The 23043-nt window shown below is 49.3% G+C and overlaps 1 protein-coding gene across 3 annotated transcripts in view; it reads right to left on the bottom strand.

Annotated features, from left to right (window-relative positions):
• STK40 (serine/threonine kinase 40) overlaps positions 1-23043 on the bottom strand; it is a 25336-nt gene extending 2293 nt beyond the window's left edge. The window contains exons 1-11 of one of the 3 annotated variants that reach the window (XM_082329365.1): positions 22955-23043; positions 15262-15374; positions 13093-13212; positions 12003-12088; positions 11379-11522; positions 10150-10377; positions 9251-9303; positions 6128-6243; positions 2308-2452; positions 1821-1940; positions 754-838 (exon numbers count right to left, since the gene is read on the bottom strand). In XM_082329365.1, the coding sequence (XP_082185491.1) occupies positions 754-838; positions 1821-1940; positions 2308-2452; positions 6128-6243; positions 9251-9303; positions 10150-10377; positions 11379-11522; positions 12003-12088; positions 13093-13204 (1089 nt within the window). In that variant the 5' untranslated portion in view covers positions 13205-13212; positions 15262-15374; positions 22955-23043. Of the gene's footprint in view, positions 1-753; positions 839-1820; positions 1941-2307; positions 2453-6127; positions 6244-9250; positions 9304-10149; positions 10378-11378; positions 11523-12002; positions 12089-13092; positions 13213-15261; positions 15375-22022; positions 22550-22954 lie in introns of those variants that run through there. The other 2 variants (XM_082329364.1, XM_082329366.1) reach the window with 2 other exon arrangements.

The following is a 23043-nucleotide window of genomic DNA, read 5'->3' as shown; positions in this document are numbered from 1 at the left end:
CTGATGGTCCTGAGCTATCACGGGGTAACTGGAGTCTTAATGCAAGAACTGGACCTGCTGCCGGACATACAGGCAGGACTCCCCACGAGTCACCAGTGCCACCAGGAACAGAGGTCTGGAAACCTCAGTGGCTCTGTCCTGACTCAGCTCCTCCCACCCCTGCCAGATATTCAGGGAATATCCGTTGATTGACCCCAGTTCTCGCATCCCCCCGCGCCTTGCGGAGGGATTTCTGATGGCAACACCGACTGCGGCGTCGCAGGCAAAAGCTTCTACAAGGCTGTCCCCAGGCAGTGAGGTCACCGGCCACCACTTTCAACACAAAATATGCCGGCAAGAAAACAGGATGTTTGCTCCCATCGCAGAACTCACCAGGGAGCCTGAGCCAACACCACTACCTCCTCCCTGCTCTCCCAGCGCATGTGAGCGCTCAGCTGTGTGCGAGGGAGTGAGCGCTGCTTGGAGAGGAGCAAGCTGCCCCTCGGCCAGCTCTGGGGCTGGCGAGCTCACTTCCAGGCAGCATGGCCAGCTGGATGCGACTCCTGCTCCCAGCAGCACGAGCCTTTCCTTCCACCGCACAGGACTGCGATGGACTCGGCCACCTCACAGAGCAGTGGCCAAAGCTGGGCCCTCACCACCCTCCCCTCACCAGCTCGGGGGCCACAGGGGACTGTTCTCTCTTTCCATTACAGACAGACTTGGCACAGGGGCACAAAAAAGCAGTTCTGTGGAAAGGAAAGTAGGAAAACCTACCTCTTGGGGGTTTTCGGGGTTAGCCACTTGGTCATCGATGTCTGGCACCACTTGCAAGGGGCCACTCAGCGAGGACATGGACTGCCTGGGGGGAGAGCACAGCATCAGGGACCTGGAGCACAGCCCCGGCTCGCCCACCCTCACCCAACGCCCTGGCCAGGGCAATCCTGCCTGGCTGGCCCTGGCTGGCCACCAGAGCATGGCACAGCGCTGCCTGGATGCCGCACCGGCTGCTACTAAAGGATGCTATTCTAAATTCTATTTCCCTGGTATGAAATAATGTTAAAATCCCCAGAGCTGCCTTTTTTGTTTTTAAACAGGATGTGAAACTCTAACTCTTGCATAGGTAGGAGAGAAAACAGCCACAGCTCCAAAAATCACAGACTTTGCTGCTGACTCAACAGGCAGCACAAGAACTTTGCCCAGGCACGCTGTGCAGCCCAGACAGAAGGTCACAGGCCTGACAAGAGAGGGCTGCACCAAGCAAACACCGCCAGGATCCATGTCTGCTGGAGTGTGCTACTGGAATCTCATCCCACTTGGTTCATGGCAGTCCTGGAGTCAGATTTACCCTCAAAAGGCATCCCCACCCTGCACGTGTAGTGTTCCCACCTGTAATGGCATCTCCTGCTCTTCCCCTCTAGAGATCTCAGGCCTGCTTTTACTTAATGGATAATGCAGCGCTAATTACAAGCTTGCAGGCAGTGGCTGCATCTGTTTGTACATGTAAGAAATTCCTGACCATTAGACTTTCTTTAAAAATGAAATCTGGGGAGCACGAAGGGGGGCACAGCAGCAAAGCCCCTCCTGTACCCCAGTACTGTTTTGTAATGTTATTGCTTTACAGACTCCAGCCTTGGTCACAATGACAAGTATTTGTACAGGCCACTCTGGCTGTATCCATCAGCAGACACCAATGGTTGAGGCATGGGATTTAAAGACTTTTTTGCAGTTCTCACAGATCATCCTCTGGTGTCCTGCTTGGCAGCAGTCTGCTGGCTGCAGCTGGAATAACACAGCCTGCGGCCAGAGACGCCATGTTCCTGTCTCTCTCCTCTTGCACATACCATGATGCTATGATGGAGCTGAGAGAATCCAGCACTTCAGAAGCTGTCAGACGCTGCTGCGGATCCAAGACCAGCAGTTTTCGGATCAAGCACACAGTGTTTTCTGAGACCCGTCCATCCCTGGGAGAGAGAACGCGTGGTGAGCCCGAGTGCACGAGGTGGGCAGAGGCAGCAGCAGGACGGACATGCTGGGAGCACAGGTCAGGAACTAGAGGAGCCACCATTGCTCTGACCGAGACCCCAGAATTAACCAGGAGGTCGATTCCCTGTCCCTGCAGCACGGGGCCTTTCTCACCTTTGCACAAGATGTCCCAGCTCCGCTACTGCTTCCTTGGTGTCTACTGCATACAGTCTTTGTTCTCATTACTGCTGCGACCCTCAGGGGCTTTGATTGAAGCCCCTCCAGCTCCGGTTGTCCCAGTAAGGCCCAGAGCACCGCCCGCACAGGCACTAAGAGAAGGGCCTCCCCGGGACAGGCTGTACTCACTCAGGGATGGTGTACTCAGCAGCCTTGATTTTGCGGAAAAGCTCCTGAGGTATGCTGTCGTAGAAGGGGAACTGGCCATAGAGCATGGTGAAGAGCACCACGCCCAACGCCCACATGTCACTGGGTTTTCCACGGTACGGCCGTCCTGCAGGGAGCAAGGAGAGACAAAAGCAACAGGCTTTATGACACTGCTCACCTCTGCAGCCCAGCACCAGCAGTAAAGGCACTGAAGCAATCTATAGAATCACAGAACGCTTTGGGATGGAAGGGACCTTTAAAGGCCATCCAGTCCATCCCCGCTGCAATGGGCAGGGACATCTTCAGCTAGATCAGGTTGCTCAGAGCCCCATCCAGCCTGGCCTTGAATGCTTCCAAGGATGGGGCATCTACAGCCTCTCTGGGTAACCTGTTCCAGTGTTTCACCATCCTCATTTTGAAAAATTTTTTCCTTGTGTTTAGTCTAAATCTCCCCTCCTTTAGTTTAAAACCATCATCCCTTGTCCTGTTGCAGCAGACCTTGCTAAAAAGTCTGTCCCCATCTTTCTTGTAGGCCCCCTTTAAGCACTGCAAGGCAGCAATAAGGTCTCCCCGCAGCCTTCTCTTCTCCAGGCTGAACAACCCCAGCTCTCTCAGCCTTTCCTCGCAGGAGGGGTGTTCCAACCAACCACATTCCAACCTCTGCATGTGATTCTTTTTTCTAAGCATTAATCAAAAACGCTCCAGACTTCCTATTGCAAGACACTAAGAACCTCTTTCAAAGGTGCATCCTCTGCGAATAAGCACACTGTTCACCTCCACACAGGTGTCTTCCCTTTCCCTACAGAGCAGGGCAATCCCTGCTGAATGGCCTTGATGTGATCCGAAAGCATCGAGTAATCCGAACTGCTGCATGCTGTGCTGGAGTTCACACCTCACTCCCCTTCACCATCCCTGCAGACTGCTGCCGCCAGGAGCCCCTGAGCCTCGCAGGCTCCACAGATGCACCTTGCTGTGAGTCCGGGTCAAAGGAGAAGAGAACTTAAGGGCCAGCGAGCACAAGGCACAGGGAAGCAGGAAAGAAACCCTGAGAAGACTAAGTGCTCCTCAGGTGAAGAGTGGCCCAAGATTAACACCAGCCTCACCACCCTGACTGCACCGGAGATTTGCGTGGAAGTGCAGACTAAGATGCTCCACACCCGGCTCAGATTGAGCCCACTGAGATGGGACTCTGCCTCCGGGACGGATCCAGCACACGGCTGCTGGAGCCTGCTGGGAAGCCGTGGAGGGCGCAGGAAGGTGCCTCCCCCGCGCAGAGGCATTCCCAAAAGCTGCTGCAGCCCCAGCATGCCCTGGGAGCCGCTTGATGGAAATGCTGCTTTAAAGCCCGTTCAATAGCACAATAAATCAGCAACCAGCAGCATGCATGAGGGTCAAAAAATTAAACTCCAGTGCTGTACCACAGCACAGGACTGAGGGAATGACTTCCTCTGACTCACTCAGTGAGTCACTGCTGCAGCATTTGTTATTTGTACTAATTATTCTTTGCTTTATATGCTCAAAAAAAGGCACCTCTCCCTCCTCCTCCAGCTTTTCCTGCGGTGACATTTCAGCAGCCATAAAATGCAAGCCATCTCTTAGCAGAAGACAGATTCTTCTGGAGACCTAAAACAATGATTAATTCTTCAGGCGTTTTAGCTTCCTCTTGCACAGGAGCATTAGCAATACAGACAGAGAGGCTCAGAGTCTGAAGGTGGTGGTGAAGCCTGGAATGTCCTCAAGTAACTTTTCCCTCGATGCTTGGAGGGGAACTGCAGACTGAGCCATTTTGGAACAGCATTTTCAAGAGCACAGGATCAGGCTGCACAGACACCCCACGGGGAAGGGCTATTCACAGAGGCGTCCGAGCCGGAGCGCAGTGCGATTGCACCCAAAGGTCAGTCCATGTGGTGCTACGCAAGATGCGGACCTGTAACTAAGGCTGCTCCTTGCAGGGTCTTGAACAGCCTCAGCTGTCAGAGAAGTCAGCAAAGAGCCTGTTCAGCACCCCGTGGTATGTGAACTACAGACAGGCCAGTCAATCCACCACCCAGAGAGCCATTAGAGGAAATGCGGGTGCTTGCAGCCGAGCTGTGTGGGCAGGGAGGGTAACAGGGCTGAAGTCCAGGACAGAACGGTACCCTGGACGAGCAGGAAGGAGCAGCTCCCTTGCAGCCTTTACCAGACACCAGCCACTTGAGCTGCAGCTGCTCCAAGCTCCTGCAGAGCAGTTGGCTCATATCATCCATCTGGCTACAGGGGCCTCAGGATATCCTGCAGAACAGGAAAGGCCTGCAAAAAACACACGTTCCACCTCCCCGCCTGCCTCTGCTCCCTTCCTGGCTCAGTCCTGCCCAGGAGGGAAGCAGCCTCAAACCTGCCTGGCAGATCACGTCGGAAGCGCTCAGCTACATTTACTGCTGCTGCCTGTAAACCTGACAACAAACTTAGTGAGGGGAGTCCACTAGGTCTGGAATCCAATTTCAAGACTAGCTCCCTCTGAGGGCATTTCTGAAATACAATAGCTCAGGATACCGTAAACGAGTAGCTCAAATCTTGAGAGGTGTTTTTGGTATTCTAGATGTTACCCTCGTGTAAATAAATGCGATAGGCTGGCAAGGATTCTGGCTTTCACACTGGCTATATGCACACCGGTGGGTGGTGCTGCCCAACGTACTGCCGACTTGTCCAGAAAACAGTTGGTGCTGATGACCTACTGTCCGCAGTTTAAAGCGGTTTCCTCTCGTCCTAACGCTAGCTCGGCCCTGCGGATGCATAACCCTTCGCAGGTGGGATGCATTAGGGGTGATCTTGGACTGCATCCTGCAGTTCAGCTCCATCCAAAGGGAATTTTATCTGTGCTCACAAGGAGCACTCTGCAACATGAGCTAATGCACGATAACTGGAGTCTACATAAAGAGATGCTTCAGATGCCCAAACACACCCTTCAACACTAGTCCAGCTCACCTGGATGACCAAAAAAGACCAAAAGTGATGCCTCAGTCACTACACTGACCACCAGGACAACCGCTGCCCGCTCAGCTATCGCCAGCACAAAAGCCAGTCCAGTAGCAGACCTTAGAGCTCATGGAAGAGAAACCTCCTGAAGCAACCAAATAGACAGAAAGCACATCTGTTTCTGAAAGTCCCATGCACTGGAAACAGTTAAAAGGTGGGAGGACATCAGGGAAAGCTGTTCTTTGCCAGACTTCTGCTTAAGGCCTCTGCTGGAGACAAGATACAGCCTGAACAGACTGCTGGTCTGGCCTGGTGTGATCATTCCTTTATTTTTAAGTAACTCCTCTCAGTCGGCCCAGAAGCTGCCCAGAGGGTCAATAGTTCCCTTCTGGAAGCCAGCAGCAGCTGCAGCAACTGCTCCTCTTAGTGTACGGCCTGGAATAAACTGACATTATGGTGGGATTTGGACCAATTGCCTCTGAGGCCTAAGGATTTACCTGCAGCTTAAGTGAAGCCTCAGGAACAAGATTCAGACATGGGAAACAGAACATCTTGTCTGCAGTCGGACTTATTTAGGAACAGGCAGGGAGCATTTAATTAGCTTTGAAGTTCAGACTAGCCTTAAGAAAAAAGTTACACTCGCTCCTTCTCTCTGTACTTTCCCAGTTGGAAAAACAGACCGAGTCTCATAACTGGACCCTAATTAAAAGGCTCTCACAGAAGGCAGATTACATATGGGAACAGAACTAGGTGGTTTTCATTTATTGTCAAGAGCCACAAATAAATGAAACAAGCGTTAGGTGTCGGAGCTGCGAATTCCCACTGAGGGCTGAAGGGGATTGCTTACCACTAAGCACATCTGGGCTGATGTAGGCAGGGCTCCCTCGCTGGTCTTTCAGCAGGTCATCTTCACTCACGAGGTGCTTTCCGAGACAGAAGTTTGTTATGGTTATTCGATGAGTCCTGGGGAGAATCAGAAGGCATCAGTGAACAAAGACCTGCACGAGCCAAACAGCACAAACAGAGGAAGTTAACCAAAATAGAGATGTGTCTACGGGGCTTTTTGGGAAGCCTGAAGCGCTCGGAAAAGACAAGCAGAGCTGTAAGATCAACTCCATCCCAATGGGGAGGGATTCCACACCTGTCAGCATGGCTTGCAAGACCCTTACAGGGGGAGTAAGAGAATCTCTGTTACAGCTACAGACAAAGTCTACATCCAACCTGAGTGGCGTGTCACAGGGTGCTCATGTAACCTGCTCACCTTGCAGCCACGCAGCCGCCTTTTGGCCAGCCTCCCAGGAGCAGACTGACAGCATCCTAGCCAGCAGCACAGCACCGGCATCCGCACTTTCGTGCTTGCTGAGCATTGTAGGGCATGAGCGTTAAGAAAGTAGAAGTTTATTTTAACAGCTGATTCTCCCCTAGGCTTCCCAACTACCATTTCTAAAGGCACCTTCTCCATACAACATTTTCTGGAAGCTGAGGGAAAATACCCTACAGGAAGGACTGCCCCACGCCTGCCCTCCACGCACTGTTTGCTTATGTGTCACCAGCAGATGATCTACAGGACCTTTGATCAGATTCACTTTAACCACTTTTGCGTTACCCAACAGTCCCACAGCAAGAGTCTGGCGGCAGTTTTACCTGATCTGCAGGACTATTCTTCACACGAAAGTATGCAGAACAGGGAAAGTCTAATCAACATCCAAAAAACCTCCTACACTGAAGTACTTCAGAAAAGGTGAGAACTGCAGGTACGCACAATTTCTGTATTAAGATACGCCTGCTTCCCTGTGGTATTGCCAGTTCCAATTAACAAATTCGTCCAGGGAAAGTGAGCTCATTACAACATTACTACCCCATTTAATCTCCCATGTCACTCAGATAATTTAGATTTTAACATACAACTTAAAGGACTGAGCAGAAAAACACTGTCTAGAAGATTTCTGTATTCTTGAAAAGTATTACACAACTAGAGCCTGAGAGCATGAATTAAGTCAGTCAAAATAACTAAAAAATATTTCCAGCAAATCTAACAGACAAGTGAAATAAAACCAAGTGTGGGCTGGCAACGGAGAGTCGATTATTAAGAAAGGCAGACTTGTGTTTAAGAAGTGTTAGCTTCAACTGTCAAGAGACTTCCCTGGCTGAATAACAATCTGCAGGATTTGTTAAAGATTTAAAAGACTAAGTGTTCTAAACGACACTAAAACGCTCAGGGTTGCTTGGTTTTATTTAGTCACTGAAATTTTATCTAATCGGTAATTATCCAACTACTGCACTGGCTAACTGGAAACCTTGCAAGGCTTTAACGTCTGCATCTCATGGGGGACAACATCTGAGGGATCTTCCTCAGCCTAGGGCGTAACTTGCCCGCTTCGGACTTTGCAGTGATACGTAGCTACCTTCACTCCCCCACCAACAGAAAAGACCCGGCTCTTTTGTGAGCGTTGCTGGAACAGAAACATTTCTGATCAGCCCAAGTGACTGGTCCTCTCCACGGTGATCTATTCTTACGCCTCACCCACCCTTTCATATGACTCACTGCTGTAGAGGCTATGGTTTTTCCTCACCAAAGCGGATGGTCTTGCTAGTAAAAAGCAAAAACATAGCACGTAACATAAAAAATGACTTTGACAAGTGCGTTCACAAAGCTTCAAACATCTCCCTTTTCCTGCTAGTGGGGGCCCCTCGTGCAGCTCTATCAGTGGGATGCTCCCCTGCACACTTTGCCCAGAAAAGAAGGGAAGCTCTGAGTGGATCCTTTAAAGCAGCAACCTTTGTCTGCCTCTTCCTAGCAAGAAGGAGAATCAAAGAAGCAAGCAGAAGATAAGGGATTTATTTTAAAGCAGCTCTATAGAAATGACTTAAAACAATCCACAGGTGGCCCTGAAAACCACTAGCTGCTGTGTGTGTTTGGGGAACCAAGAAGTTCAACCTCAGTAGGTAAAATCTGTTCGCTTTCAAACAGTGTTAGGGAGGAGACAAAAGCAAGCTGTGACCACAGTGAACCCACATGCTTTGCACAGACTCTAGAAGCCTGCAGACCCTAAAGCCTTCCAGTTTTTCATTCGTTCCACAGAAAACCAGACAGGGTGAGAAGACAATGAATTCCACTCATTCTTCAAGTTAGTGCAAAATATTTAGCCAGTAATGTAATACTGAAGGACACAGCAGAGTATCTGAACTGGAACTAGCTTGCCAACTAAGTAACTACATAACCCCAGACAACTAAAAAACCTCCAAGGAGCCAGCGAGCCAAGCGCACACTACCACCAGCTGCCTGTCACTCGTGCTGAACTCATGCCCCACGGATGCTGTTCGCTCTGCTCCGGGAGGACTGGTCCCTCCTCTGCCTGCACAGCATCCAAGACATGTTGGACATCAGTGCATCATAAACTGAGGCTTGCATCAAACCAGCTAACGGGAACAAGGAAGCTATTTCAAGCACAAATACAGACTAGACAGAAGAACTTTTGTTTAGATAAGTAAATATTTTACTGCTAGCAAAAACACAGCAGTGCAACAGTCAAAGATTTAACACTGCTGTGCTTATAGTACAGACTGCAGCGTTGGGAACTCCTTTAGCACGATGGAAAGCGAATTATGTGAACAGAACCACTTACTGCACCTTAATTTTTTTAATGTATTTAAAATAAGCATTTCTCTTGCAGGTTTCTGAATGACTATAAAAGTTTTCAGAAGTTAGAATGCAAAAAGAAGTGCTGATAAGGGGTCACTAAGCTTGGTGGAAGAGTGAACCATCTAGGTTGGGCTCAATTCGTTTTTGGAGATTAACTCACATAAGTTTGAACTGGATTTGTATTTTTGCGCAGCCTGCTTCCATTCACCCTGCTCGCATGACAGCACTCTCAACAAGCGCTGCCTTCAATTGTGTTTCTAACAGAAACCTGCTTCAGGGAAGAAACATAAGACAACTGCCAGAACGGCAGCTCTCCGGCAGACTTACCTTTTGTTTAGCACCATGTTTCCTAGTTTCAAGTCTCTGTGCACAATATTTTTCTGTAAAATATATAATAGTATAACGTGAGCAAAAGCATATTTGTTATAGAAGTATAAATTCGATACTTGGACAAAAGCACTAAGTATTTTTTGAAAACATGTCATCTTCATTCTCAGAAATAACCTAGATCAAGGTTTCAAGTCAGGTTGCATCCTGGGTACTTCGTGCACTTCATTTTCGATTCTGGTCAGAAGGACAGAACAAGCAAACTTCCTACTTTGAACACACAGGCAGACTTGACTGAAACCAAGAGGCCTACAATTTAAGCGTCCAGGCTCAGTAAGACCAATATGATGAGCATTTCCTCAAAAGATATATGCCTCATCGCTCTGCCAAGCAATTGTGGGTTTCCCCTTGTCCCAGGGTAAGAAGTCAAACATTGGCAGAATCTATTTTTGTTACAATAATTTCTCGTTCATTGATCTCAAACTTGTAGCTTGAGGTTCAGACCTCAGAAATCAATTCCGACGTTGCCATTTATCTTGCTTCAAAAGGAAATTGCTTGAAGTGTTTCCTGCATTTGATTAGCCTCTGCTCTCCTCTTCAACCACCCCTTTCTGAGGTAACACTGTAGTTCACCTGATCTGCATTTCGTCCAGCTGGCCCCTCTCCACAGTCAACAAATGCTACGTTATTATTGAGAAACTTGAGGGGAGGGGAAGGGAAGGGAATGCTCTTTTATGGCTTGGGGCATGAGGTCTTACGCAGAACTGTTACAGGGAAACAGCTGAAATATCCATTCTCTGCAACCTTACCACCGCCTGCACAAAGAAGTTTTAAAACACCTATTGTGCTAACGTGGGAAAAGAGTCTTCCAGCACCGAAAGGGATAACAAAGACCTTACCTTATGTAATGCTTCTACCACTCGTACCACATCATAAAATATCACTACCGTCTCCCGCTCACTGAGTCTCTTCTCTTTAATGACATAATGCTGCAGATTAATCAGATCTGCTGTTTTGTCACTGAAATCATGAGCACAGAGACAGTCTAACACAAGACAAATGCGCTTCTTCATTTTCCTGACCATTCTATTGGCTTCTAGATCTTCTATAATTTCACAAGCTCGGTCCTACAGGGAGGCAAACAAATGAGCAATAGTTCAGGGAAGCTATCTGGGCATATGTACTTACATACAGAGCACTAGAGAGTAACTAACTACATGATGATCTCAAAATAAGCAAATGCAATCATAGCGCTTGATCTTTGCCCCGAGTTGGAATTTCAAAAAGATACATGATCTCTATTGAGAGAAGCCAGAGAAAGTCTATGCCATTTGACTGTATGTGTATGTCAGCACTGATACCGTTTACATACACACAGACATCTTTAGATAAAGGCTAGAAAAACTCTACAGTGGTACAGACTCTGTGAATACTAAGGATCCAACACATTATTAATGAGAAGAACAGAAATCTTAAGACACAATTAGCAGTTCTTCCATAACATTAAACACGACACAGCTGAGTTGGACATTTGGCTTATTTAAGACGTAGTACAGATGGCCTCAAGTGAAAAGTCTGTTGGCAAAATTTAACCAGCAAGCAAGGCAATACCAACATCCAACCCAGTAATTCCCATCAGCCCCTCGCATCCATAAACAGCTCTGAAGGCGTTAACAGCAGCGCAATTCACTCACATGAGGCATTGATCAGCACATTGATCAGTTTAACTTGCTGAAACAGTTTCTCGATAATTTGGCCCTCTTACAAGTCATCATAAAACAGTACAGAAACTGGAAAGCATAAATTCAGTTCTAAAGGGTGCTCTACGGGCACAAATTAATTTGCCAGTGAAGCAGCTATTTTCCTAGTTGAAGGGCTGCTACTGAGCGCCTGTTCCATCTTTAAATGTTCTCACGTATCCCAAACCCCGTTACATCCCACCTAACTCTCAAAAGCCCCTGCCACAAACTTGCTTGTTTGAAGCAGCAGCAGTAGTAAATCTCAGCGGTGTGCCGGTAATTCTTTACGCACAAGAACGGGGTCAGCACAAACTGTACATTAAGCAAAAGCAGCTCAAGCCAACAGCAATCACTGGCATTCCCCCGACCTGGATGGTGACCAGCGGTACCTGAAAGAGCCCATGATGATGAACCACTCCTTCCTGGTTGTGGAGCAGGGAAAGGAGAGAATACTCTGTGTGCAGCAGCATCTTGCCCTGTCGTTCCTCCTGGGTTTCTATTCCTTTATCACCCCTTTCTTCTAAGGTGAGAATCTTCAGGAAAAGGGAGAAGACTTTTACAGCTCCCAGAAAAACCCAAATGCCCCCAAACCTCTCTCACATTTTAGGTATTCACATGTGTTTAACAGCTGATGTTATTGCTCTGATGTTTGCATACTTGCCACAAACCTGTTTGAACTAACATCTGTGCAGAATGCATAGCATGAACTTGATGAACACAGAAAAGCTGCTCAGGTGGCTTTCTGCAAATATCCCAGGTGATTTTTCCCACCGGATCCGCCCCCATTTCAGGGACAGCAGAGCAGATCAGAGGGCTCCAGGAGAGCAGTGCAGCAGCCACAGAGGCCTCGTCTCAGGGCTAATCTCGACACCAGATCTATGCCTGGCAGAACTGCCCGCCGAGGGGAAGTTCCAGCAGCCATTTCCGACAGTGCACCACACAGCCTACACCACGCACTTCTGTCGCGAGAGCTAAAGGGCCCTGAAGATCTGGAAGCCCTGCAGTTTGCTTACCTTTAGCTGATAAAAGTCATCTGTCCCATCCTTTCTTGCCAAACACTGAACAATACTTGGCACAGGGGAGTTACCTAAACGTGGACCTAACAGCACAAAGCAAAAACAGACTTGTTTTCCTTTAAGCAGCAATGACTAATTCAGGGTTACATCAGTATGCAAGTGTCACACAGTTTACGTTAGGTTAAACTAAGTTCCTTTTTTTCAGGAGACTAAGTGCATTTCCACAAATTACAATCCAAAGAAAAAAATAGTATTGAATTCAAACGTTTTTGGACAATGTTTCGTTTGTTCACTGGAGAAACATTTAACAAAAGCCCACACAGGGCACAGCTGTCTTCAGAAATTCAAATTTCTGCATGCCTGAACTATACGGCTTTTACGTTTATTAGTAACACCCATGGCAACTGCTATTACCACACACCTCTGAACCCAACTGCCACCTCTGCAGGGACTGCTCAGATACGCAGATTAGTCCAAATTTCAACTTAACATACAGTCTCCACTCTTCAGTTTAAATCAATCAGCTTCCATTGATTATCCATTGGTTTCCACGGTAAAGTCCATCATGGTTTTCATAGTTTATATAACTAGTTCTGAACTAACAACTGTTCTAGCAACTCTCAAAAGGTAGCAGAGTGGTCTTGCCTTAGGCACATACCGCTTATAATGACCACTAGTGCATTATTAAGTTGCCTACACACTGATTTGACAGCATATTCCAGGCAAGCAGGGTTAAACATCTCCCTGGAGCTCTAACCAAAAAGCCCCCTGAACGAATTTGTTCTTTAACAAAGTTCAAGAACGTAGTTTAAAAAAGAAAAAAAAAAAAAAAAGGGTAAAAGCACAGGCTCATACTTATCTTAAAAGCCATGCCTTCCTTGCTATATTAGGATTACAGATCTCCTTAGCTTGACTAGCTGCAGAAGTTCCAAGGGCTGCTGCTGCTCTGCTACATCAAGTGCATTGCACTCTGAGGTAAGACGCTAAATTACACATCTGCTTTGCCTCATTTCATAGTGCCTTTTATTTTCAGTTTTGCAATCAGTAGCTACCTTGAAAACTGAAGAAGAAAACCCTCCCTGCTTACCTAGTATAAAAGGGCCCGCTCTCTTGGCATTATTTCCAGAAATCCCTGTACAGAGAGCTTTTGCCTTAGTGGATGTTTCCCCAGCTCCTCTGTCTGATGCTCGCCGCTTCATCCTTGGCTCTTAAAAGAGAAAGACGATCACATTTGATGAGCAATTGAGTTAATTTCTTATGCTATCCCTTATTTCATACTGGAAGGCTTTCACCGACTGATGCACTCGTGTCTCTGCCTACTTGTGTTTCTACAAAAAAGCTATGGCTCATTACTGATAGACCAGTTGTGGGTTGGAGGCTTAATGCATTTTTGAAGGTATAAAGCAGCCTCATTATTCAAAGCAACATTTCCTAGAACAGTTGTTTGAGAGACACAGTGGGAACAAGTCAAAATAATTAAAGCTTGTTTTACAGCAAAAACAAGTTTGCAAATTAACATATTCCAAAAAACTCCGAAAGAAAATGCCCAAGTTATCCTTTTGTATGGGTGTCTACTTCTGCTTCAGCCTATGGGCTCTTGGGGGTTCCTTCGCTGAGGACTTCCCACCAGGCGCTGCAGCCAGCTCACCAGGTAACGCAGAAGGCTCAAGTCTGTTCCTCAACCAGCCAAGAACGCACAAAACTAACTGACCAGAAAAATGAACAATATCTTTCACCTTTCCCAGCAAGGGCATAGAAGACTGACACGTCAGTTATTGTGAGACTCAGTTAACAATGATTTTTTTTTAAAAAATGTATTTTTAGTCTTAAAAGAACTTCCCTCTCTCTCTCCTTGTACCTCTTTAAGCTCTATCTTTTTAATTTTATCTCCGTCTATCTACATCCAATGCAGCTGGATTGAGTTGAACACCTGAAATTTGAGACCAACATATAAAACTCTACCACTTCAGTCTCCGCACGCAGGAAGCAATGCTTTGTTTAGAATTAACACACCATTACCTGCCTTTAATGGATACGCCAACGAAAGGAACACTGTGGTGCCAGTACATGTGCTCTCTTGCACTACCACTCCATGCAAAGAACAATTTAATCTATTAAATGCAAATCTCATGCTTTGCAGCCAAGTATTTATTCAAGGTCCACACACCACTACAATTCAGCACGAACAACTAAAAGCTTAACTAACTCCTACTTATTCAGGTATTGCAGAAAATCTGATTTCCAACATGCATTTTCTGCTGCTCAGAAATCTGAAGAGAATTTGAGGCGGTATTGCAGAACCAACACCTAAAGGGCCAGATAAATTCAAGTCTCTGTGACTAAAACATTTCTTCCCCAAAGGAAAGTCTTGTTTCAGTTTAGCAGGAGAAGAACCCTCGCGACTGCTGCCAGGCTAGCCTTCACACTCGCTGCAAGCATAAATCAGCTCCATCAAACTGAAGCTTTGTTTCCAATATATCTCCTCTTCACCTTTATCTCCTGGAAAATAGTTTCAAAGACTTTCACAATTATCTAGACATTAAATGCTCGTGCTCTAACATTTCAAGGTTTGGTTTTTTTTTTTTTTTTTTGAGGGGGGTAGGGGAGAGGAGGAACTAAGCACCGATCCATTTTCTTACTCTGAGCAAGTCAAAACCAAGCCTCGGCAGTATTCCCCAAGAGGTTACTACAGCAGACTGGGAAAATATTTTTGGGTTGTACTTATTTGTTTTAAAAAAGTCCCAGTGTTTTACCACGTAAGAGACTGACAAATCACCATACTTTGAATGAAGTTTACCCTCTGGCAGTCCCACCCTTTCTGTGGACACAAGCATGATCTCACTGCATTGATTCATCTAGCAGTACCTGTCACCAAGATCAGAGATAGCAAGAGAGATAAGGTGAGAAGCCTCGCAGCAGACTTTGCATCCCTGCACTACCGACTTCCACCAGCCATTCAGATCTCTGACAGAGAAGTGTTACCAGGCCCAGCTCGTTGAACAGAACAAAGTCCCAAGCCCCATATGCTCCTTGTTCTGTTCATTCCACATCCCTGACCTAATATTTGATTGTGCCTTATAAAATTCTCCACTCCTTGCAACATCATCATCCCTGCTGGAAACGTATGAGTAAGATTTCCACTGGAGAAACCCCACTGCACAGAAACTCTGAGACAATGACCGTTGTGCAATCCGAGCTGGATAGGAATCGCTGGTGCAAACGGCGTTATCGTAAACAAAATAATCTGAGGACTCACGTAGTTCAGCATCAACTGTATCTTTACTCTTCTTCCAAACTAGGTTTTCCAACGTCTCAGGAGACAGGAGTCATCACCTTGGAGAAGGCTGGATGGTCGAAAGGTCGAGGACTCTGTAATGCGAAACAAGATACACTTGATGCTGTGGTTCTGGATTATTCTTGATTACGATAACGTGGTATGCACCAAAACTTCTGCAGCTTGAAACATCTGTGTTTGTTTTGGCTTAGAAAAGGCCTGAAGCTCCTGATATCACGTGAGAGAATAAAAGGGCTCTTGAAGTTCAGTCCCCAAAGAGTCACAGATGCATGGCCCTGCACAGCAAGACAAACACAAGCGTCAACGATCTCAAAAGGCATTTTGTGATGTGAGACAGACCTTCAGAGCAGAAACAAACACGTTCTCCATGTTAACCTCCACCACGTGGTACTAGCTTGCCTGTTTTTAACCGTATTTTAAATACACACAAGTTAGCAATAGTGCCACAACAGAGACTTCATCACTAGAAGCAATTTTTAATCACGGTAAGAGTTAATATTTAAAGTTTGGACTTGAACAGAACAATTTATGCAAAAGGCAAAGAAGAATACATTGAGTTTTATTCTTATCAAATCCCCACTGCAAGTTAATTCCTCTTTACAATTTATATTCAGCCTCTTTAAAAAAATAAACGCATTCAACTCAAATTCAGTACTGCTTAATAGTTCATCTGGTCCCATTCAAAAGGAGAAATTTAGGATTTAAACCAGACACTCTAGAATTGAATCTATACCACCCCTACCAAATGCTTAAAGTTTAACCTACAGATATTGCACGTGTTACACATTCGTTAATCCAAGCTGGTTTGCTTTACCAGCATCCAGTTAGATCAACTTAAAAATGCAAAAGGAACATTTGGGATGCAGGAGCCAAACTCCCAACGCCACCCAAAACACAACACAGTATTATCACCTGGTCCTGGGGGATCTGCAAAGACGGCCGAAGCTCTTTCCGAATTAAAGTACTGAAGCTATTAATACTTTGATAAACAACGTTCAGAGCCTGCTCTTGGCAGCAGGACCCCCCGGTCAGGCAGACCCATGCCGACGGCACGCAGGCAGCCTGCTCACCCACACGCCGGCTAGCCAGCACTTTCGGTATGAGTCGTCTCGGCACCAAGAGCGAGCAGAGGTGCCCCAGCCCTACCGCTGCTTAAAGGACATCCACCGACTTAAATATCACAGCTCCAGCACAGATTACTTGTAAGAGCAAGTGAGAAACATACCGACATAAATGAGTACTCAACTATGAGAGAGAACCCTGTGCCACTCACGGTACTCTCTACCCAGTCTCCCGGCTCCCTCCTCGGTTCCTGCTGCTTGGGCTGCACCGCGAGGGTGGCAGAGCCCACCAAAAATCTCAGGGGCCCTCAGCAGCACCCAGAGGGTTTGCACGTGAGCACTTCAGGTTCCTCTGAGACCAGAATGAAGGTTGGTTGGATGGAAGGAAGGTCCCAGAGCAAAAGGAAGAAAACCAGGGGCAGCTGCTGTGAAAAAGCAGGAAGATTGTTCCCTTTTCTGCACATTGTGTAACCCCGATTGGAGCAAGGAAATTGGTCAAAAGGGCACGGACTTCCTTGGGTAAGTCTCCCGCGGAACGAGTGGCCATCCGCTAGGCATAGGGCTAAAAATGGTATTTCGAGACAGGGTTTAAGGAAAATCTTAAAACAAGAACAGCAATGCAGGAGGCTCCCCCTCCCTGCCAAGCCAGAGGGTGTTTTCTACCTGCCAATTCATTTCACCTTGGCTTGAGCTGGGCTGATGCAAAGCTCTGATTTCAAGGGGCTTCACTACTAGAAGTACTCACAACATGAAGCTGGTATTGCTCAGACACCAACAGCTGAACTATATCCTGGAAGAACAGGCTTTAAATAAGTTTTAGACAGACGCCATAATAAACTGGACGGTTTAAACTGACTCTGCAGCTGTAAGCGGAAACATGAGGCCACAGCAGCTCTCAGCACTCAGACCCGGAGTGGGACCCATCATGAGACGGGGGTCCTGTCCCACGAGCAGTGTGTGCTGAAGCCATCTGCCATCCCGCCCGCGGGCCCCGGAGCATCCCCGGCCTCACCGCAGGCACTGCTGGCCCCTGGAGCCCCGTCAGCCCCGCGCAGCTCAGCTGGAGGGACGCCGGCAGCGTCGCTGTCCCTCTGCCTAACACGTTCAAACAGCAAACGAGCTGCTGCTTTGTGTCCTGCTGCTAATGCCACCGGAGCAGCCGAGCCTTCCCAGGACAGGCTCGCTCAGAGCACGCAAGAGGGGATTACTGCATCACACAAGGATTTCCTCCTCACACACAATGGGCAGAGGGCAAATAAGCAGTAAGTGGAGTCCCACACACAAACTGGTTACAGTGCAGCACAGCTGAGATTTAAAATAGGCTAAAGTTGAGAATTTAGAACATTTCCATGGGAGGTGGCGAGCCTTGCAAGGGCAAAGAGCATGCCCCCAGCCCCTGCAGCAACACCTCTGTCTACAGGCAGCCTCACAGACAGCTGGGACTAAGACTGGGGGGGGGGGGGGGGGGGGGGATATCATTTTAACATCAGCAGGATCAGTCTCAAGAGAGAGCATCCAACATTTCTGCAAAGAACCAGAACAAAAACATTTATCCCTTAAAACACTCTATCCTAGGGACAGGACTGTTAGATACTGATGTAGTGGGTTCACTGCCCCCTCCCCCAAAACCCAAACGGTACAAACTGAATCAAACCACCCCGGCTCCCTGTCCCACCATCTGTAACAAAAACGGTCTCTCACAGACAATGAAGTTACAAGTCTAGCACAAAAATCCATTACTTAACAATTTTAATGTGATGCATGCAATATATCAAACATCTTACTGGAGAAGTGTCTAAAGCTTCTTACTGCGCTAGCTATAGATGTAACGTCTTTTAATTACGTAGCTTAAGGAAATTGTCTAATTCCCAAATTACTGCATGATGTTCCAGTGCCCAGCCTAACAACAAAGAAAAACAAGAGAGGAGGAAACTGACCTTTTCATCTCAGATTAAAGAACAAGCAGGTCCTGCAGTCCAGCAGCCACAGCTAATAGCTGGGGCAGGAAAAGAAAAGTACCTTTGGGGCGTTAACAGGATTACTCAGCAGCACAGAAACTAGTTAAGACACTGGAGCAGCTGATACAACCTCCACGATGCTTTCTGTTGTTTTATCTTGCAACAAGGGGACAAAATGAGTTAGTTGGTATTTACACCTTCTAGTGTGATGACGGCAACCCCAAAGGCATCCTACCCCACTGCTACAAGTGAGCTGATCTCTGCAAGCAAGGCAATGGGATGAGCTGGCAGCTGGGAACCAGCAGCAGATGATGGAGCCCACCAGCGCCTGCTGGAAGTTCAGGGCTATCGAGGACAAGCTCCTTCAGCAAGGAGCTCACACCATTAAAGGGAACCTGCCTCCGGGAGCCCAGGTGCCACAGGAGCAGCTCCCAGGCAGCCAAAGTAGCTGAGCTGCGGCTGCTCCCGCTCGCTCCGCCACCAGTACCCTGGCACCCGAAACCTGCCTGTCGCTCCTGACCTGGAAAGGCTGCAGGTGGGAAGAAGACAGGGCTGCGCGGGAGTCGCAGGCAGGGCTGCCAGGCTGCTGACTCGGGCATGCGGACAGGACAAATGAATCACCGCTCCCCACGGGCTTCGTCACCAGCTCGAAACCTCCCCGGTGGAGAGGCAGCACCGCAGCCAGGCCCACTGGGTGCTCAGCCACCCAGGGAAGTGCGGTATTGCTCTGTGCTCATGAATTATCCATCTCCCACCCCAGACAGGAGGAGACCTGCCACCCTACACAGCAGCATTTCTGCCCAGCTGTCTCTGCCGGGAGCCAAATGCTGCAGCATTTGGGACAAAGCTGGAGACCCGGTCCAAAGGTGTTTGTCCCGCTCACCCAGTCCACTCTCAGCCAGCGCAGGCCTCAGCTCTTGCAAAAATAAAGCTAAAAGAATTGATTCAAATGAGCAGTATCAGGCTGCACCTTTTACTACTTAAATAAGGTACTGGGCAGTATTTATCAGTGATGATTAATCAAAGTTCACATTTAAGCCTGGCTCATGACAAATTCCAACTTATGAGAAGCCATGCTGGACATGACCTAAAAACCTACATGATCACTAACATCAAATGAGTAAAACCTCAAGTATGGTCTGGCTTCCCGGCACGGGAATGCACAGGAACAAGCAGGTCGGTATCTCTGCAAGAAGCAGCAATCCCGGAGCGTTGCCACACACCTTCCCTGGGCAAGACTGGCTAGGGACAGCTCAGACCCGAGTCATCAGCGCTCCCAGGGACACAGGCTCGATTCCCATTGGAAAAGCTTTCCTGAGAACAGGCGGAGTTCGGATCAGCCAGGCCTGCGGGGGAGTCACCGGCTGAGGGATTACAGGGAATGTTTGCCGGGCAGGTCCCAAGCAAAGCAGGTGTGCGGGAAGGAGGAGCTGCTGCAGCCGGGCGCAGGGGCAGCCGGCGTGTGCTCCCCTCCCTCTGCAAAGCCCTGTGGTAGATACAGGAACACTAACTTTACCAAAGGCTTTGGAAGTTCAACCTTTCTGTAAGAGATTTTTATTATAATAAAAAAAAGCCCATCAGATGACTCAGAGCCACCAGTGCAACCCGTGTACCGCTGTGCAAGCCCTTCTGGGAAGGGAAGCCTTCTCCAGAAATACAGGAGCCCTGACTCAGAGATTTCTTGGAAACGTGCGGAGACTCATTCAAGCTTCTTCCCTAAGCAAGAAGTTCGCTCAAAACCAGACACAGAGTTTCTCTGACCAAAGGAAGAGGAAGAATCCCGAGGCACCGGGCACAGCACGAGGGGCTGGAGCACCCCCATGCCATCAGAAGGCACCTGGTAAAGTATGAACTCGCCAAGCGAGCCGTGCTTTGCAAGCTGGGAGACACGAACACCTCCGGCAGCCCCTGCTGAACCAACCCACTAGAAAACCTCCTTCCTCAGCCCAACGTGCCGATTAGTTTAATCCTGGGTATGCGAGCAAGGCACAGCCAGCACTTGAGGGGCGGTACTGCCAAAAGGGACCCCAGTGCACCTTGCCTACATCCCACGTCTAGCTGTGGCCAATCTCCAACTTCTCAGGGACAAAAAAGGCTTCCACAGGCCAAGTCATACATCAGGGAAAGCAAATTCCTTCCTGCCCCCCCCCAGGCAGCCAGGGAAACTCTGAAGCACAGGATTCCAGCAACGTAATTAGAGTGTAAGCAAGCAACAAGCTGGGCTTTCTTTAAACCCTTCTGATGCATCAACACATGAGATAACCAAGGACTCATCTCTGGGAGTTCCCTGTTTGGTTACATAAACGCCAACTTCAGCTTAACCCTTTCATGCTGAAGCACAGGCCACATCCACCAGGAAAAATCCCCGCTCCGGCCCACCATCCTCACGGCAGGGGCACCTACAGCAGGGCACAGGGCAGGAGAAGAGCCTGGAAATCCAACTGCAGCACCCTGACAACACCTGAGACTGCATCGCCCTCCCAGTACAGAGCCCAGTGCACGAGTTCCCGACCTTGGGCTGCTCCCGTGCAGTCAGGCAGCCATTGCCTTTAGAATCACCACAGGAGAGACGTGCATCATACTATGAGATTCTGTTTTTCGTTTATAGCTTACGTTACTATGTACACTTAATATTCCATAAATCCACTGCAGCAGGACTTTCCTCATGCGCACAAAGATTACTGCATGACTCACACACGTGCTGACACTTTCTTTACAGTGAGGTGTGGTTGCTGTTTTTAACGATAATCTACTCATCTAGCCCTCACTAGCTAGAAAGTAATATATTTAAGTTATCTACACATACTGCCATGCTAACGTTACTATCATTTGTAGCATGAAAGCACGCTGACAGACACCGCAAGTTCACAACCGTGTACCCGACTAACAAAAAAAGACTGTTTCACATAGAACATTGCAATGGGCACGGAGCGTCCTCCGGTCTAGCGAGAGCTCCCAGCTGGAGAGCTCCCGGGCACGAGCGAGGCGCACACTGCACAAGTCCAGAGCACCACCGAGCCTCTGCCGACAGATAACACATCCCTTACTTAGGCCAAGCACAGTGGGCAGTTCAGGCAAAATCAATAGGGTTGTCCTTAATCAAACAGCAGCTAAGTGCCTACAAGGCTTCCCTCTGTGTGGTTTCAGAAGGAGATGATTCTGTAATATCCTGAGGATAAAAAGCAGCTGAACATCAGGGTGCTTTTAAGTAATGAGATTATGTGACCAAACCATCAGCGTGGATGCCACAGAGAAACAATAAAAGGATGTAGCACAACCACTCCAGCATCGGGGAAATAAGTCCTGCACCTCAACTGCTACTGGCCTGGGGCCACTTGCCATCCGGCAAGCCTTACCCTGCCCTGTCCCTCGGGCTACACCCTATCCAGGCTGCAGGCACCCTGCGAACCCGACCACCCTCCTCCTGCACCCAACTCCTGGCCCTTCTGCCCCGAAGGGAGCCTGGTGTCCCGCAGCAGGCGGGCGGTAGCGCAGCCCCACCACAGCAGGCACTGGCCTCTGCTCCGACTTCTCCACCTCCCTCCGGACACAGGATTACAGCCTGAGCCACGGGCTCCCTCCAACAGCAGCGTGGTGACCTTTAACGCTCTCACGTATTGCGGCAGCGAAGCTCCCAAAGGCACAGCCAAAGCCAAGAGGTTAACACAAACAGGTTCCGAGTGCAGGCAGTCCCAAAGCTCACCTCCTTATCTTCGTCAGGTGTGCTCGCACAGGGAGGACGGGACAGGTTTCTGCAGCCAGCTCCGGCTCTAATACTTTATGGTCTTACTCATTCTCACTTAGAGGTACAACCTTCAACTACTCACTGCTGAGACACACGCGACTCCTCCTCAGAAGTCCTAAACTACTAAATTAAGAAATTCCTGCCCAGACTGAAAGCGAAATCGGCACCAAACACAAGCCGTTTGCTCCCGCGGCAAGCCCTGAACCTGCCAGTGCGCTGCCAGAACAGCTTCGCTGTCAACAAAGCCCAAAGGCCCCCCAGCGCTGATGCAGGGAGGAAGATGGCAGGAGTTTTACCAGGCGATATTTTTACACCCAGCCGCGTACGCACGCCCTGCTACGCAAAATCCCACCCTTGGCAGGGGGCGGCCCACGGCCGGTGCACCGGCAGCACCCAGGCCGGCCGGGCCGGGCCCCCCCGGGGAACGCTCCCCAGGGCTGGGCGCTGACAGGCCCCGCAGGCCCTCACGGCGGTCCGAGGCCAACCCTACAGGTGCGGGGACCGGGGCAGCGGCCGCCACCGGCGGGCCCGGAGGCCAGGGCAGGGAGGCCGGCCTCGCCCGAGGCCTCGGCCGGGCCCCTCCCGAGCTACCGGCAGCGGGCGGCCTCCACCGGCCCGACGGCACCCGCCGCCCTGGGACAGGCGCCCGCCGGGAGGGCGCTGCCCCGGAGGCCCCGGGGGGCGGCCGGGCACCCGGCCCGGGACCACGCGGCGAAGCCTCCGCCGGGGCCCGGCGCAGAATTAATGAGAAGGAAGCGGCTCCCCGCAGCCCCACACGGACGGGGCTGTCGGCGGCGCCTCCCGGCCGCGGTGCCCGAGCCGCCCACCCCCTCACACAGCGGGACCGGGACCGGGACCCGGCTCGCCCGCGCCCGCCCGCCCCCGCTCACCCATGGCCCCGGGGCCGGCGCGGCCGCCGGCGCCTCCCGCAGCCCCACGCCCGGCCGCGGCCTCCGCTCCGCTCCGCGGCGGCGGCCAC

The sequence above is a fragment of the Platalea leucorodia genome, assembly GCF_965183815.1.
Source record: "Platalea leucorodia genome assembly, chromosome: 18".
Taxonomy (NCBI): Eukaryota; Metazoa; Chordata; class Aves; order Pelecaniformes; family Threskiornithidae; genus Platalea; species Platalea leucorodia.
The sequence above is the reverse complement of the archived record's forward strand: the minus strand, read 5'-3'. Positions and strand labels throughout refer to the sequence as shown.